At 40.4% G+C, this 14,745-nt stretch overlaps 1 protein-coding gene across 11 annotated transcripts in view; it reads right to left on the bottom strand.

The window, feature by feature from the left end:
* Positions 1-14,745, bottom strand: part of RALGAPA1 (Ral GTPase activating protein catalytic subunit alpha 1) — a 265,484-nt gene that overhangs the window by 178,776 nt on the left and 71,963 nt on the right. For 9 of the 11 annotated variants that reach the window (XM_051822764.3, XM_051822761.3, XM_089309745.1 and 6 more), the window contains exons 10-13: positions 13,870-14,109; positions 6,791-6,985; positions 3,915-4,052; positions 1,713-1,861 (exon numbers count right to left, since the gene is read on the bottom strand). In XM_051822764.3, the coding sequence (XP_051678724.3) occupies positions 1,713-1,861; positions 3,915-4,052; positions 6,791-6,985; positions 13,870-14,109 (722 nt within the window). Of the gene's footprint in view, positions 1-1,712; positions 1,862-3,914; positions 4,053-6,790; positions 6,986-13,869; positions 14,110-14,745 lie in introns of those variants that run through there. The other 2 variants (XM_089309748.1, XM_089309749.1) reach the window with 2 other exon arrangements.

The raw sequence follows: 14,745 nt of genomic DNA, 5'->3' as shown, positions 1-14,745 counted from the left end.
ATAGAGATTTATAAAATAGAGAATTACCCCATATAAAATAGAGATAATAGCTAAGTCATAGGGTATTGCAAGGGTGAAGTAAGAAAATGCACATGAGTGCAGAGATATGACACAAAAGAATATTAAAATGTTAATAAAAGTAACTACTTATACATCTAGTTCTAATAATACTGTTAATAAAGAATTTTTTCAAAGTAACACCATTTTTCTGTATGTTGCAAAACAGAGATTAGGCATATCCTTTGAGCAAGTACTCTATGCTGCAAAAATGAGTCAAAGAAACAAAATTAAATACATGCAAGGATAGTCAATGTTCTTACCTGCCCCGAGAACAAAAAGAAATAACTACATGTCCATCAACAGGGACTGGTTAAGGATATGGTACACGCAGAGCATGGAGGCTCAGTATCCTTCATCTAAAATGCTTGGGATCAGAAATGTTTCAGATTTTGGATTTTTTTCAGAATTTCAAATATTTGCATATGCATGAGATATATTGGAGATAGGACTCAAGTCTAAATATGAAACCCATTTATGTTAAATAGATATTTTATAAATATGTCCTGAAGGTAATTTTACATAATGTTTTTAGTGCATCTTCATTTTAACTGTAACCCATCACATGAAGTCAGGTGTGGAATTTTCCACTTATATCAACATGTCAGTACTCAAGTTTTCAGTTTTGGACTTTTTTGGATTAGGGATGTTAAATCTGTAATCTATATATCTGAGGGTGTGTATGGTAAGCTGGCTGCTCACTAGACAGCAATTAATTTTTCTAGAGAGTGAGCTTTTGGATAACTTTTTCTTTGTTGAACTTTTCTTTGCTGGAATTTTATGATACCTATGTACTGCAGAACTTCTCTCCCATATTTCAAAATGGACTGTTTTTCCACTTAATTAAGTAAATAGTTACAGAGTACCTGCAATATATGATCCACTATGGTAAGAAATGTAGGAAACATTAAAATGAGAACCTGGATATACTTTCTAGGACCTCTCAATTCAGTGAGGAAAAGAGACATACTCATACAAATAATTTAGTGATCAATACAATTTTGACAATAACTATACAGAGATATCAATACAGAATAAAAGGAAGTGAGAGGAAAATGCAGGTAAGGATATGTAGGAGGAGGGGGGCAGAATCCAAAGGACAATTATGGTGACAATAGGAAAACAAGACAGGAATTAGACATTCTAAAGAAAAGTTCAGAAAGTGCTCATGGAAGAGCATTTTGATAAATTCTGGGAGGCAGGGCACTATCCTGAAAGGTAAATGGAAGGCTGAATAAAGGAAAAGCAAGAAGGAAAAATTAGGCAAGTGGTCTGCCTATACAAGGCTCTGAACTCTAATGAGGCATTCATACATTCAGTTATCACATATTCATTCATTAACTCACATATGTATACATTCACTTATTCACATATATATGCATGTATGCATATATCCCTTGTTGGTGTTAGGGGCTTCCTATGTTCACTTCAGAAGATAATCCAAAGGGTTTTGTGAAGTTTGATCAAAGATGTCTAAGATAAAGCTAAATGGACTACTCTCCCAATAATTATTACATAAAATATTCATTCATTAGCAGGAGCCACTACAATATTGTAGCAAACCCTATTCATAGATACTGTTTCTCTTACAATTACTATACTTGTGTATACAGTTAAAAAAATCCCCACACATATAAAGGATAAAAAATTTTTACCAGGTTTTTTTGTCCATTGATACCTGCACAACCATGTACCGGTAAATGTTAAGAATACGTTTACACATATCTGTGTGCTCATCCAGGAGATTTTTTATTTCATTTGCAGGTTCAAGGAGAAATATGTTTGATGAGTTTATAATGAACACCTATGAAAAAAGAAATCACAAGCTATTCACAACAGAATTTCAACGATAAATTTCTCATTCGAAACATACTTAGATGCTAATCACTAGGTGATCTGAAACAAATCTAAGAGCACTGTGCTGAGTTAATTCTAATCTTACTTCTACCACCAGCATTACATCTGGAACTTAAACTTTCTTTAAAAAATTTTTTTGGAGATTCAAATGAGAACGCACATCCATCTACTAGTTCACTCCCCAAATTCCTCCAACATACAAGGTTGAGCCAGCCCAAAGATCTACGCTGGGATCTCCGTCCACATCTCCCATCCGGGTGGCAGAGACCCAACTACCTGTGCCGTCACCTGCTGCCTCCTGCTTCCTCCTAACAGGAAGCTGCAATCAGGGGTGGAATTGGAACTCAAATCCAGACACTCACAGATGGGATGTGGGCATTCCTAGCAGCAGCTTAACCACAAGGCTGAACAACTGGCCCTGAAATGTACTCTTTAAACTTACCGACTTTTATGTTTATCTAGGCAATGTAAGATTACTACAGAAGGCAGCCAAGGAAAACAAGTCGAGTGCAAGCATAAACAGAAAAGAGATTTAAGAACTGATTCCTAGGCACTTCAACTTGAAAAGGTCAGAGAGATATGGAAAAACAGTAAAGATCTGATTTGAGAAGTGGCCAGGGAGGCAGAGGAAAACAGGAAGGCTTCATATTCTAGTTTCAATGGAGAAATGAGTGATTCTGTATAACGCCCCTGATAAATCAAGCAGGTTTAAGATTGAAAAACATTTATCTGATTCAACAACACATGAGTTACACGTGGCATTGATCAAAACAATTTCATTAAAAAAAAAAAAAGAATATCATGAAGTCCTACAAATAATTAAGGACAGGACAAACATCCAATAATAAAATGGAAAAAGCATATGAAAAGCCGTGGCGGCCATTGGAGGGCGAACCAAGGGCAAAAGGAAGACCTTTCTCTCTCTGTCTCTCTCTCTCTCTCACTGTCCACTCTGCCTGTCAAAAAAAAATTAAAAAAAAAAAAAAGCATATGAATAGGCAAATCACAGATGTGAAAAGATTTTCAACACAGTACTGGTGAAGGAAAAGCAAATAAAAACAAGAAAACACAATTTTTTAAAAATGAGAATATTTCACATATATATACATATATAAGTAGCAAAAAATCAAAATCTCGTAATGTAAGTAACTGGGGATATGTGGAAATGAGACTCACAAATACTAGGGGAGGGACTGCAAAGCATAGTAAGAATATTGGAGGGGGCTGGCGCCGTGGCTCACTTGGTTAATCCTCCGCCTGTGGCACCGGCATCCCATATGGGCGCCAGTTCTAGTCCTGGCTGCTCCTCTTCCAATCCAGCTCTCTGCTATGTTCTGGGAAAGCAGTGGAAGATAGCCCAAGTCTTTGGGCCCCCTGCACCCAGGTGGGAGACTGGGAGGAAGCACTGCCTGGCTCCTGGCTTCAGATTGGCGCAGCTCCGGCCGTTGCGGCCATCTGGGGAGTGAACCAATGGAAGGAAGATCTCTTTCTCTGTCTCTCCCTGTCACTGTCTGTAACTCTACCTCTCAAATAAATAAATAAAAATCTAAAAAAAAAAGAATATTGGAGAATGATTTGGCAAATATTAGTAAAGTAAATCTAAGAACGTACAAGTCCTATGACTAAGCGATTCTATTTTTGTTATATACCCTAGGGAAACTCTCTGACATGTACAAAAATACAAGTATAAATAGAATGTTCCCTGCAGCACTATCTAGAAGTGAGCAGATGGAAATTCTACACCATGACACAATTTATGTACACAATTTATGTAGCAACGGCTGAGGCCAGGCTGAAGCCAGAAGAAACAGTCTAGAACAATAATATGGAAAGTTTATCAACATATATATTATGAAAGGAAAGTTAAGAAAAAACAAATATTATTACAGATGACAATTGACAAATGTGGATGGTGACTTTAGTAAATTGTAAAAATTATTCTATAAACTATTTATCTGAAATTCTAACATTTAAAAAAAAATAATCATAAAGTGATTCACCTGCAAAACTGCCTGGGTACCAGCTCTTATGTTTTCTTCTGTGGCTTCTTCAGAGGCATTATGAACAGCATCTGGGTAGGAGCCATTTTTTGCCCAACTGGAATTTCGGACATGATCAGCAATATTGGTCCCATTTTCCTGAAACAATGTATCAAGTTTTTAATATTTCATTAAAAAGAATGAAGCAATGAGTCAATAAGATGAAAAGATAAATGCAGTTGTTAGGTCATACTGTTTCTTTCTTTCAAACTAGATGATGCCTTATCTGATTACAAAAGCATGACTATTCACTGTAAAAAATGTTCTGACAAAAATATAAAGTAATAAAAATCATCCATAACTGTTAGCCAGAGATTTTTTTTAAAGATCTATTTATTCATGTGAAAGTCAGAGTTACAGAGAGTTGGCAAGAGACAAAGAAAGAGAGCTGCTCCATCGACTGTCTTACTTCCCAGATGGTCACAATGGCCGAGGCAGGAACAGGCCAAAGCCAGAAGCCAGAAGCTTCTTCCAGCTCTCCCATGTGGACAGCAGGGGACCAAACACTTGGGCCATCTTCTGCTGCTTTTCCCAGGCCATTAGCAGGGAGCTGGATGGGAAGTGAAGTAGCCAGGACATGAAAGTAGCCAATATAGGATGCTGGAATTGCAGGATGTGGCTTTACCCACTACACCACAATGCCAGAATCCAGAGATTTTTTTTTTTAAGATTTATTTTAATTATTTGAAAGGCAGGGTGACAGTGAGAGAGAGAGCAACAAAAAGAGAAAGAAATCCTCCATCTACAGGTTCACCACCCAAATAGTGGCAATGGCTGAGGCCAGGCTGAAGCCAGAAGCCTGGAAATCTACCAGAGCTCCCACATGGGTGGTAGAGACCCAAGTACTTGAGCCATTTCCATTGCTTTCCCAGGCTATTAGCAGAAAGCTGGATGGGAAGAAGAGTAGCTGGGACTTGGACTGGTGCTCCAACATGGGATATCAATGTTGCAGGAGGCAGCTTAACCCATTGTGCCACAACACCAGCCCCAAGCCAACCAGGGGTGATATCATTTCAGATAAAAGGTATTTCTTCTAATGTATAAACCTTCCTTCTACACTCTCACATACTTAAGAATGGGATTACACTATTTACAGTTTTGTAAAACATGAATTGTTCCAAGTTAAATCCCGAATCCTAATAACTTAAATAGAAAATAATTTATATTTATTCTACATAAGCATAGCAAAATCCCCCTTATTCTAAGAATACTGATACATCAAGCCACCAAGACTATAACTTTCTGCTTAAGTCTTAGCTGTTATAAGCTTACAGACTAGGGAGTTCCCACCCATGAAAAGCATACAAACGGGGCCCATGCTGTGGCGTTAACAGGATAAGCCAACACTTGTGACACCTTCATCCCATATGGGTACTGGGTTAAGATCTGGCTGCTACACTCAAGACCTGGCTGCTGCACTTCAATATTTCGTTATCTGATACCTTTATTTTCTAGCATGATACAAAAATTTGATATCTAACAAATAGTGTGAATCTAATCACATAATTTATATGGTTAATTTCATTAACTTAAATTACATTTCCTAATTGCATTTATCCCTTTCTTTTTTCTTAAAAAATTATTTATTTGAAAGAATTACAAAGAGAGTGATGGACAGAGAGATCTTCCATCTGCTGGTTCACTCTCTAAATGGCCCATATGGCCAGGGCTGGACCAGGGTTGGGCCAGGCCAAAGTCAGAAGCCAGGAGCTTCATCCAGGCCTCCCATATATGTACCAGGGCCAAAGCACTTGTGCCATCTTCCGCTGCTTTCCCAGGAGCAGCTGGGACTTGAACAGGAGCCCATATGGGGCACCAGCACTACAGGCAGCAGCTTAACCTACTATGCTATAGTGCCAGTCTCATTTATGCCTTTCTTAGAAGTAAAGAAGACTGCTTTGAATTTGTGTGTGTGACTATATATACTGATAGACACAGATACACAGAGACAGATAACACACACACACACACACACACACACACAGAATGTTGAATCCCTGTAGAATTAGCCTACTCATTCACACATTAATACCTTGTTTAAATCCAATGGGTGAGTTAATTAACTTTAATTAACCATTAAAGTGAACAGACTTTACACAGTCATTTCTATCCAGTCATCAAAATCTCTGCAAAAAGGCAAACTAGACAAAACATATGAACTTTTTCTAATCCTAACTCCATGTCTGCTTCTGTTTCTTGTAGAACCTGACCTGTGACAAAGGCTGATCAAGCAAAGAACAAAAATTCACTGAGACTTAAGAAAGGGATGAGACAAGGGACCCAAATGATACCTCTTCTCTCATTTCTCATCTTTTCCCCTCTGTGAGTAAACTCTAGTCTTTCTTATCACAGACCACCTTATTTCACCAGGTCAGGAAGCTTCATATCTGCAATTACCTCTAGTACAAGATTCCAGGAAAGATTCAGTAAATTCTGGTTTGTGCTAGATAGTTACTCCTAGAATAAGATAAGCTTTGCACTTGCAGGGAAGGGAGGACAGTAGTTTGGTAATTACCCCATAAAGTATGTACAATAACATCCATTTTTATGTAGCACCACAGTTTAAAATATTGTACTTTGATAACAGCATCGAATTTTGATCTAGCTAATGACTTAAAGAATCTGTATGCACCTCAATATTAATTTTTAAAAATTATGACATCACAGCTTTCTGACAAGGTAGGTAAGTAACTACTGTTATATTACCTAAATTTTAAACCATACTGAAAGATATATTTCCCTATTTCCTAAGTATATTTCTGTTAAGATATTATCATATTTTGTGAAACTTTAACCTATTAAACTTACGCTAAAACATAGTAGTCTTAGAATTTTACCTCTTCTCGTTTTTCTCCTTCCACTGAAATATCATGATCAGTAACATTTTCAATGCAAGGTAAATCTGAAGAAGTCATTACAATTTCCTCAGGCTCTTGCATGAACAAAGGTTTTTCCTCTTGCTGAATCCATTCTTGATATACTTTTACCACTTTTCTCATAGCTGCTGCTTCACAAATTGGTAATAAAAATGCCTAACCAAAAAAAAAAAGGTGGGAGAGGGGGAAACAGAGATAATGATATCCTTTTCCTTTGATGAAAACCACAATAGATTTATTAAAACTGTGAACTTTAAACAATATTTTTAAAGTTAATCAGTTCATTATTGCAAAACGCCTTTGAGTACAAATCATTTGTAGACACACAGAAATATTTGTAGTAGATAGCTACTGACTTCAGGTGGCAGGAACAAAGATTTGTTTTCATTGTGGTATCTCAGAACACTATCCTTTCTCATGAAATAATTCTGCTCTCACAAGCAGCCTTTCATTTATTATAAGCATTTATAGCCCACGCTGTGGACTATGCCTCTGGGGACACCCCTTTGCTGCAAGTCCTCAAGCACTCCTATCCTTGATCCCAGAGAGCAGTCCTAACACTGGTCTTGTTTTCTCTGCTGACACGCCTCCCCACTGCAGTGGAGGTGGCTACAGGGGGAACTTGGATTTTTTTTTTTTTAACTTTTTCTTTTAAAAACATTATTTATTTGAGAGGCAGAGTTACAGAGAGAGAGAGAAAGAAACAGAGAGAGGTCTTCCTTCCACTTTTATTTCTGACCAAATGGTTTAAACCTCCGACGGTTGTTGAAAGTTCTAAACTGACTTTGAGGCTTCCAGTCAGATCCCTGGAACTCTCAGAGGAAGAGGACCCTCAACTTGGAGAGGTAATAGTTGTTTAAGTTAACTGAGATTGTGTACTTTCTACATGATGCAACTCACTAGTAAGAGATATGGTTTGATTCCCAGACCTTACAAAAGAGATGACTCACCTTTCTTTGTACCGATGCCTGGCCACAATATAGAAGACCAAACAGTACAGCCAGAAAATGAGAGCTTAAACCATGACATAATTTTATAGCTACATCTATTCTGCCATGGTCACATAAATGGGCAAATCAAAGGGAGATGGAAAGTTTTACCAACGTCCCTGACCACTATTAATAGAATGGGACTTCAGAGGTCCAGACAATTAGGATGAGAAATTTGGGCCCAGGAAGTTCATAGAGCAATTGGGCCAAGCTATATGGTATAAGAGATCCAAGCCTAGCCTACAAAATACAATCCTGAGGAATACCATCTATCAACTCCTCCAGGAAGCCTGCTCTCAGGCATACGCTTACTGCATGCAGGCAAGAATTCTTCAACAAGGAGCATCATGGCCATGTGCATTAAGGGTGTCTACTGCTGCTGGTTTGACTCACCCCAACCAAATCCAGGGGTTCAAGAGATGCCTTGAACTAGAAAGTGATGAGGTGGAAGACCTAATGGACTCCTTTTTGTCCCCTCCCAGCTTGTTTAATCCACAGACCCTGTAATCCAGGCTCCACCCTGGGTCTTAAAAACTATGAGGGAAGGCATGGGTAGGCCTAAGTGGAGCCTGCCAGCTAATATGAAAAGCCATGTTCGCTGCTGGTGAATGCGAATGCTCTGGTCTGGTCTCTCCACTAGGCCCACTGGCCATGCTCTCCTCCATACCCGGGTCCTCCTTGGGGTGCCATCTCCTCAAGCAGGAACATAAGGGCACCCTGGCATTCCTATTTAACCTTTCTGCTTACAAGATCTAATGCAAATAAAGGGGAACTTGGGGAAATTTTCAAGATGACCCTGACCAGTATGCTGAGGCCTTCTGAGACTTAACTCAGGTGTCTTAACTATCTTGGAAGGATGTGATGTTACTCTTAATCCAAACTCTGACTGGAACAGAAAAACAGGTAGCCCGACAGGCTGCCAAGACTACAGGACACAGCTTTTCATGACCCATGGCACCTGCTTGGTCAGGAAGCTCCAAGAGAGGCATATCCAACAGGCAGTGCCCTTGGAAGACCCTAAATAGGATACTGATTGCTCCTTTGTAAAATGGAACAGAAAGCATTTCCAGCCACATGTGACTGGAAGGACTGCAGAAAACCAGTGCAGAGCTTCTAAATTACTCCTATTAATGATAGCTCAGGGCCCTGAGGAAAGGCCCCTGCCCCCTATCTTTTTAAAACGACTGGGAGCGGGGCTGGCACTGTAGCACAGCGGGTTAATGCCCTGGCCTAAAGTGCCGGCATCCCATATGGGCGCCAATTCTAGTCCCGGCTGCTCCACTTCCAATCCATCTCTCTGCTATGGCCTGGGAAAGCAGTGGAAGACAGCCCAAGTCCTTGGGCTCCTGCACTCATGTGGGAGACCTGGAAGAAGTTCCTGGTTCCTGGCTTCGGATCAGCACAGCTCCGGCCATCTGGGAAGTGAACCAGCAGATGAAAGACCTCTCTCTCTGTCTCTCTCTGTAACTCTTTCAAATAAATAAAATAAATCTTTAAAAAAAAAAAAGCGACTGGGAGCTCTAATTAAACATACCTGTCTGTCTCCTGACCCAGTGCAGGAACAAGTCATTCTAAAGGATAATTTGTAACTCAGTCAGCCCCAGACATCAGAAGAGAACTACAGAAAGTCAGCCAATGGACCAGAAAGTTCTTTAGGTGATCTCCTGAAGGTTGCCTCCTCAGTCCTTTACAGGTAAGACCAGGAGGAGGCCAGCAGTGGGTGAGAGAGAGAAAAGGAGGGTAATCACGTTAGTGGCCACCCTACAGTCTCATGGACCTCAGGATCACCAGGAGGCTCCTACAAATGCTTTGGCTTGCAGCCAACTGGGACATTTCAAGAGGATCGTCCTCACAAGCAGAGGAAGCCACCCTGACCTTGTCCTATTTACAATGGGGATCACTGGCAAGTGGGCTGTCCCAGAAAGTGAAGGTCTCTGGGTCCAGAGCCCTCCCCACAAACAGTCCAGTGGGACTGAGGGGCTCTAGGGCCTTCCTCCCTGGCTCCTACAGCTCAGTCCACGATTAGGATCCATGAGCCCCCAGATGACCTTAACAGAGGAGGGGAGGAAAATGGACTCCTCCTAGATGCTGCGGCCACTTATTCAGGCCTCCCCTCCTCTCAGTACAACCACAGTTGTAGTTGGAAAAACCTGCTCTTCACACACACCTTCTTAATTATGCGAGAATACCCAACCCTGCCAGCCCTCAGGAAAATATTCAGGCTTGATTATACTCAAGGGAACTGGGGACTGGGACAGGAAAGGACTGGGCCCACCTTTTCCTTTCTCCTCTCTAAAACTCTAAGAGGTTCCCTGGACATTGCAGGATTCTGCCGACTGTGGATCCCTGGACATCCAGAAATTGCCTGCTCCTGTAACAGCTAAGAAAGGATACTCAGGCAATGGGAACCCAAGGCCCAACAGGCCTTTGAACAACCAAAGCAAGCTCCACTTGATGCACCAGCCCTGAGCCTCCCAACTGGAAACATTCAATCTGTATGTAACAGAAAGAAGAGGGATGGTGCTGGGTGTATTAACTTAAACCAGCAGACCAACCCAGCAGACTTGTAAGATATTTAAGTAAATAACCTGATGTGGTAGCCAATGGGTAGCCAACTTAAGGTGCACTGGCCCTTTTGATCCCAGAGGCTACAAAACTGACCTTGGGAAACCATCTGATAGTGTATACTCCCTACAATGTGGCAGGATTACTATCCTCAGAAGGGAACCTCTCATTAACAATCACTTCCTGAGGTACCAGGCCTTCCTGCTGGTGCAGGACCCTGTAATTCAATTCAAGATCTGCTTCTCTTTGAAGAGAAGGAAGGTGATTATTCCTGTTAGGCCACAGAAGAGCTCAAGATACTACCCAAGAGAAAGCACACTCCACATGCAGATAAGTAACCATTCATTCTCAAGCCCTGTCTCTTTGGGCCAAAGGTCATTTCCTCATTATCCTGCCAAATTATTGGGATTAAGCTTCATGTACTGCCTTGTTGTTTGCCTTGCCCTGTTTTCCTGATTGAACCCTGTGTTGTCACCTGTAATCTAATCTCCTTCTGTAAAAATGAACAAAGCCATTACCTGGGCCCAGCTAATCACTACAGCATTCAACTTAACTGATTTCTGGGTATATGGGAAGAGCTCCCTGGGGACAGTGGTCCCCACCAAGTACAGTGACTAGCAAAATGCCACCTTCAATACCTCTATCCTAACACAGTATAAAAGGTCATGGATGATCCTTTTCTAAAGGCCCTAAAGGAGGACCTCTCTTCCAAAATGTGTGACCTCTCCATGATCACTGATTCCCCAATAATAATAGAGTTGGGACAATTACAAATAGCTTATCAATAGCTGGCACCGAGGCTCACTAGGCTAATCCTCCACCTTGCGGGGCCGGCACACCGGATTCTAGTCCCAGTCGGGGCACCGGATTCTGTCCTGGTTGCCCCTCTTCCAGGCCAGCTCTCTGCTGTGGCCAGGGAGTGTAGTGGAGGATGGCCCAAGTGCTTGGGCCCTGCACCCCATGGGAGACCAGGAGAAGCACCTGGCTCCTGCCTTCGGATCAGCGCGGTGGGCCGGCCTCAGCGTGCTGGCCGTGGCGGCCATTGGAGGGTGAGCCGACAGCAAAGGAAGACCTTTCTCTCTGTCTCTCTCTCTCCTCTCAATGTCCACCCTGCCTGTCAAAAAAAAAAAAAAAAAAAAAAAAAAAAAAAAAAAAAAACCAAATGGCTTATCAAACTAAAAAATGCTTTGAAAACTTACAGGCTAGATGGTAGGGAAGCAGAAGGATTACCCAAACCTGATGTCAATTCACCTTTTAAATCACCTATTCCTCAGTGGAGGAATCCTGGAATTTGAGCAAACAGACCCAATTTAGACTGTACAGAGACCCTCAGAAGGGTAATACTTCCTATATGTTATGTGTCCCTAAAGAGAAACCTACCTTCTGCACCAAAACCAATGGCACCTGGAAGGCAGGATGGGATTCCATGACTGTGGTAAACATCAAATCCCTATAGCCAACGGGCTACTGGTGGGATCCCAAAAATTCTTCTTAAAGTTCTACCATGGGGACATAATTGCCACATCTGCATTTGAAATGTTTTCTTTGTTAGGCTCTATATCTAAACCAGATTTATAGGAAAACATACTGAGATCCCTAAAACCCTGTTTCTCTATGAGTTCCAGCTGTCTTTAGATCTGGGATAAAGACTATTTTCTGTGGAAACCAGGCCTACTTATCCTTACCCCCACCCTGATCCTGCAAGAAGGGCCAGTGCTCCTTAGCATTTATAGCCTACTCTGTAGACTATGCCCCTGGGGACACCCCTATGCTGCAAGTCCTCTAGCACTCCTGTCCTTGAACCCAGAGAGCAGTCCTAACACTGGTCTTATCTTCTCTACTGACAGGCCTAGTCACTGCAGTGGAGGTGGCTACAGGGGGAACTTCTGCGCACCTCTCAACTCAATTGGCAAATGTTTAAAATAAACTACATAGGAAAAATAAAATTAAACAGTTGGATTCCCTGACTGTGGACTAGTCCTCCAAAACATAAGTGACCTTCATCTCCTGACGCATAAGCCAGAGGGATGTGTCTACCTAAAGAAAGAATACTGTATTTATAGCAACAACACAGGGAAGGTGCTTATGCACCTGCATAGGAGCTGAAGACATCAACACCCAGACAGAAAACTTCTCTGAAAGGAAATACTCAATAAAAAACAACTCCTCAGACGGATGTAGCCCTTAGTGTTCCCTCTTCTCTTGTTCTTGATAGCCCTTGAGTCTTGGTCCCCGCCTCTTAAATCATCTAACCCAATTCATATCCTCGTTTAGTCAATGAAGCTTCAGACAGTCATGCAAAGGAAACCTCTCAGGGAAACCTCCTTCTACTGAACACCCCTAGATAAGCCTCTAGGGGGACCCTGATTGCCACCCCTCAACAACCTCCCTCTCTCAGGCTAAAGCAATCAGAGCAGTCAGCACCCTTTTCCCTAATGGCAGCAAGGGTTACCTCTGCAGAAGGAGGATTGATAGAAAGGAAAGGAAGAAACACACATGGTGTTATCTACCAGGAGCCCAGAGAGATGGGCGACATACATAGGATGTAGTCTTCAGTTGCATCTGCTGAATATCTCGATGCAGGGCTGACTGAGCACTCTGTAAATTTCCTCTATGGAAAGTAGGCTATGTCAATGTCAGTCCCACGACTGGCTCACTGGTTTTCACCTTACTTGCATACAGAGAGCCAATGAGATGAATCTCCTCATTTAAAAAAAACGTAAAAATCCCTAGACAAAGAGCTTTGTCAGCAACCCTCTCAGGTCCTCTCCTGGTTGCTGGGAGCGTTAACTTTCATTCAATAAATGTCCTTCGCTTTGCTCAAAAAAATATTTTCCCCTACATTTACTGGCATGAGATTTGGATGGTTCTCCTTCATCTTAACAAAATTCAATGTTTTCCTGCTAGTACCTTTGCTACTGAGCTCAAATGGCTAGTTTTCAAAGAACAATTTTTCACAACAAATCTGCATCTGAGGATGTGCATTTAGTAATTTCCAGCTATCTTTATGTGAAATAGCTTATTATTTTCCTTTTCTCTTTTTAACTTTTCTCCAAAGTAGTATTTGTCATAAGCAACCTTAATTTCAAACTGCCTTGGAGGACAAAACTGACTCTAGGAAGGAAAGTTAAAAGGAATGAAAACATCACTTTTTATATTCATAAATGGCATTTTACTGACAACAGAGAATATAAAAATAATTTACTATAATTTATTAATAAAATGATATAAATAAAAGTTTCAATGCAAAAAGTGAGTAAATTTTAGAAAAATTCTGATAAAAGAAGGGCTACAAGGAACAAAAAATAGTTCTTAAGCTAAATAATATGAACAGAAAATATTAAAAAATCACATGTAAATTTTAAAACTAAATGTGAACTTTGAAAAACATCTCCATGAATATATTTTAAGTATCTAGAAATCAGAATATTAATATTAAGAACAAAGGTCTTCATTACAAATTAAAAATCCTGAAAGGTATTTTACCTGACGAAATATCTCTGTGACAAAGTTTACATTACTTCTTTTAGAAGAAAAAACCCGGCGAACTATTTCAATATCTGTGAGATGCTCTTCATCAATACTACAGAGGCTGGATGAGCTGGGTTCTCGCTCTGTGAGAGTGCTTGTATTGGAATGAGACTGCTCTGGTTCTGCAGTTCTGTCAGTTTTATCAGCGTTATCATTTTTGTTTTCTTCTCTGGATACCAAACTGGCAGCTGCTCTCTAAAATAAAAACAAGATGAGAAGAATACTTTAATAACCCTTTAACTGGATATTTTGTCTTTTAATAGTAAATATTGGCAGAAACAAAGTATTTTACAAGTAACTTCCAGCACTGTCTGAAATCCAGGCATAGAATTTCATTTAGGGTACATTTTAAATAATGAACTGGCAGTGTAAATAATCCAACATCTAACTGATACAGAGATACTCTAAAATGTGGAGTATTTAATCATCTACTCACTTGATTTTGTACAGATTTGTTTCTAAGTAAGTTTGCAGATCAAACAAATTACTAATTAAAGTTGGGTGAAAGACAAATGTCAACAGTGGTAGCTTGTATCTTCAACAATCAGTAAATAACTTCTACAGTTGGCATTCCATATTCTCAGATTCTACATCCATATATAATCAACAATAGACAGAAAATATCTGAACACAGACTCCATCTGTAGTGAATATATACAGGCTTTCACAACACGAAAAATATTTATGTTGCATTAAGTATTATGAGTAATCTGGAGATGCTTTAAAGTCTCCAAGAGAATATGTACAAGTTATTTGCAAATACTATATCATGTAAGGGATATACTATATATATGTAAGGAGCAATTGTAGCTTTGTTATTTGCAGAGGGTC

Source organism: Oryctolagus cuniculus, chromosome 12 (genome assembly GCF_051225735.1).
Source record: "Oryctolagus cuniculus isolate XC-2025 breed Fujian yellow rabbit chromosome 12, ASM5122573v1, whole genome shotgun sequence".
NCBI lineage: Eukaryota > Metazoa > Chordata > Mammalia > Lagomorpha > Leporidae > Oryctolagus > Oryctolagus cuniculus.
Note: the sequence above shows the minus strand (reverse complement) of the source record. Positions and strands in the feature narration are given on the sequence as shown.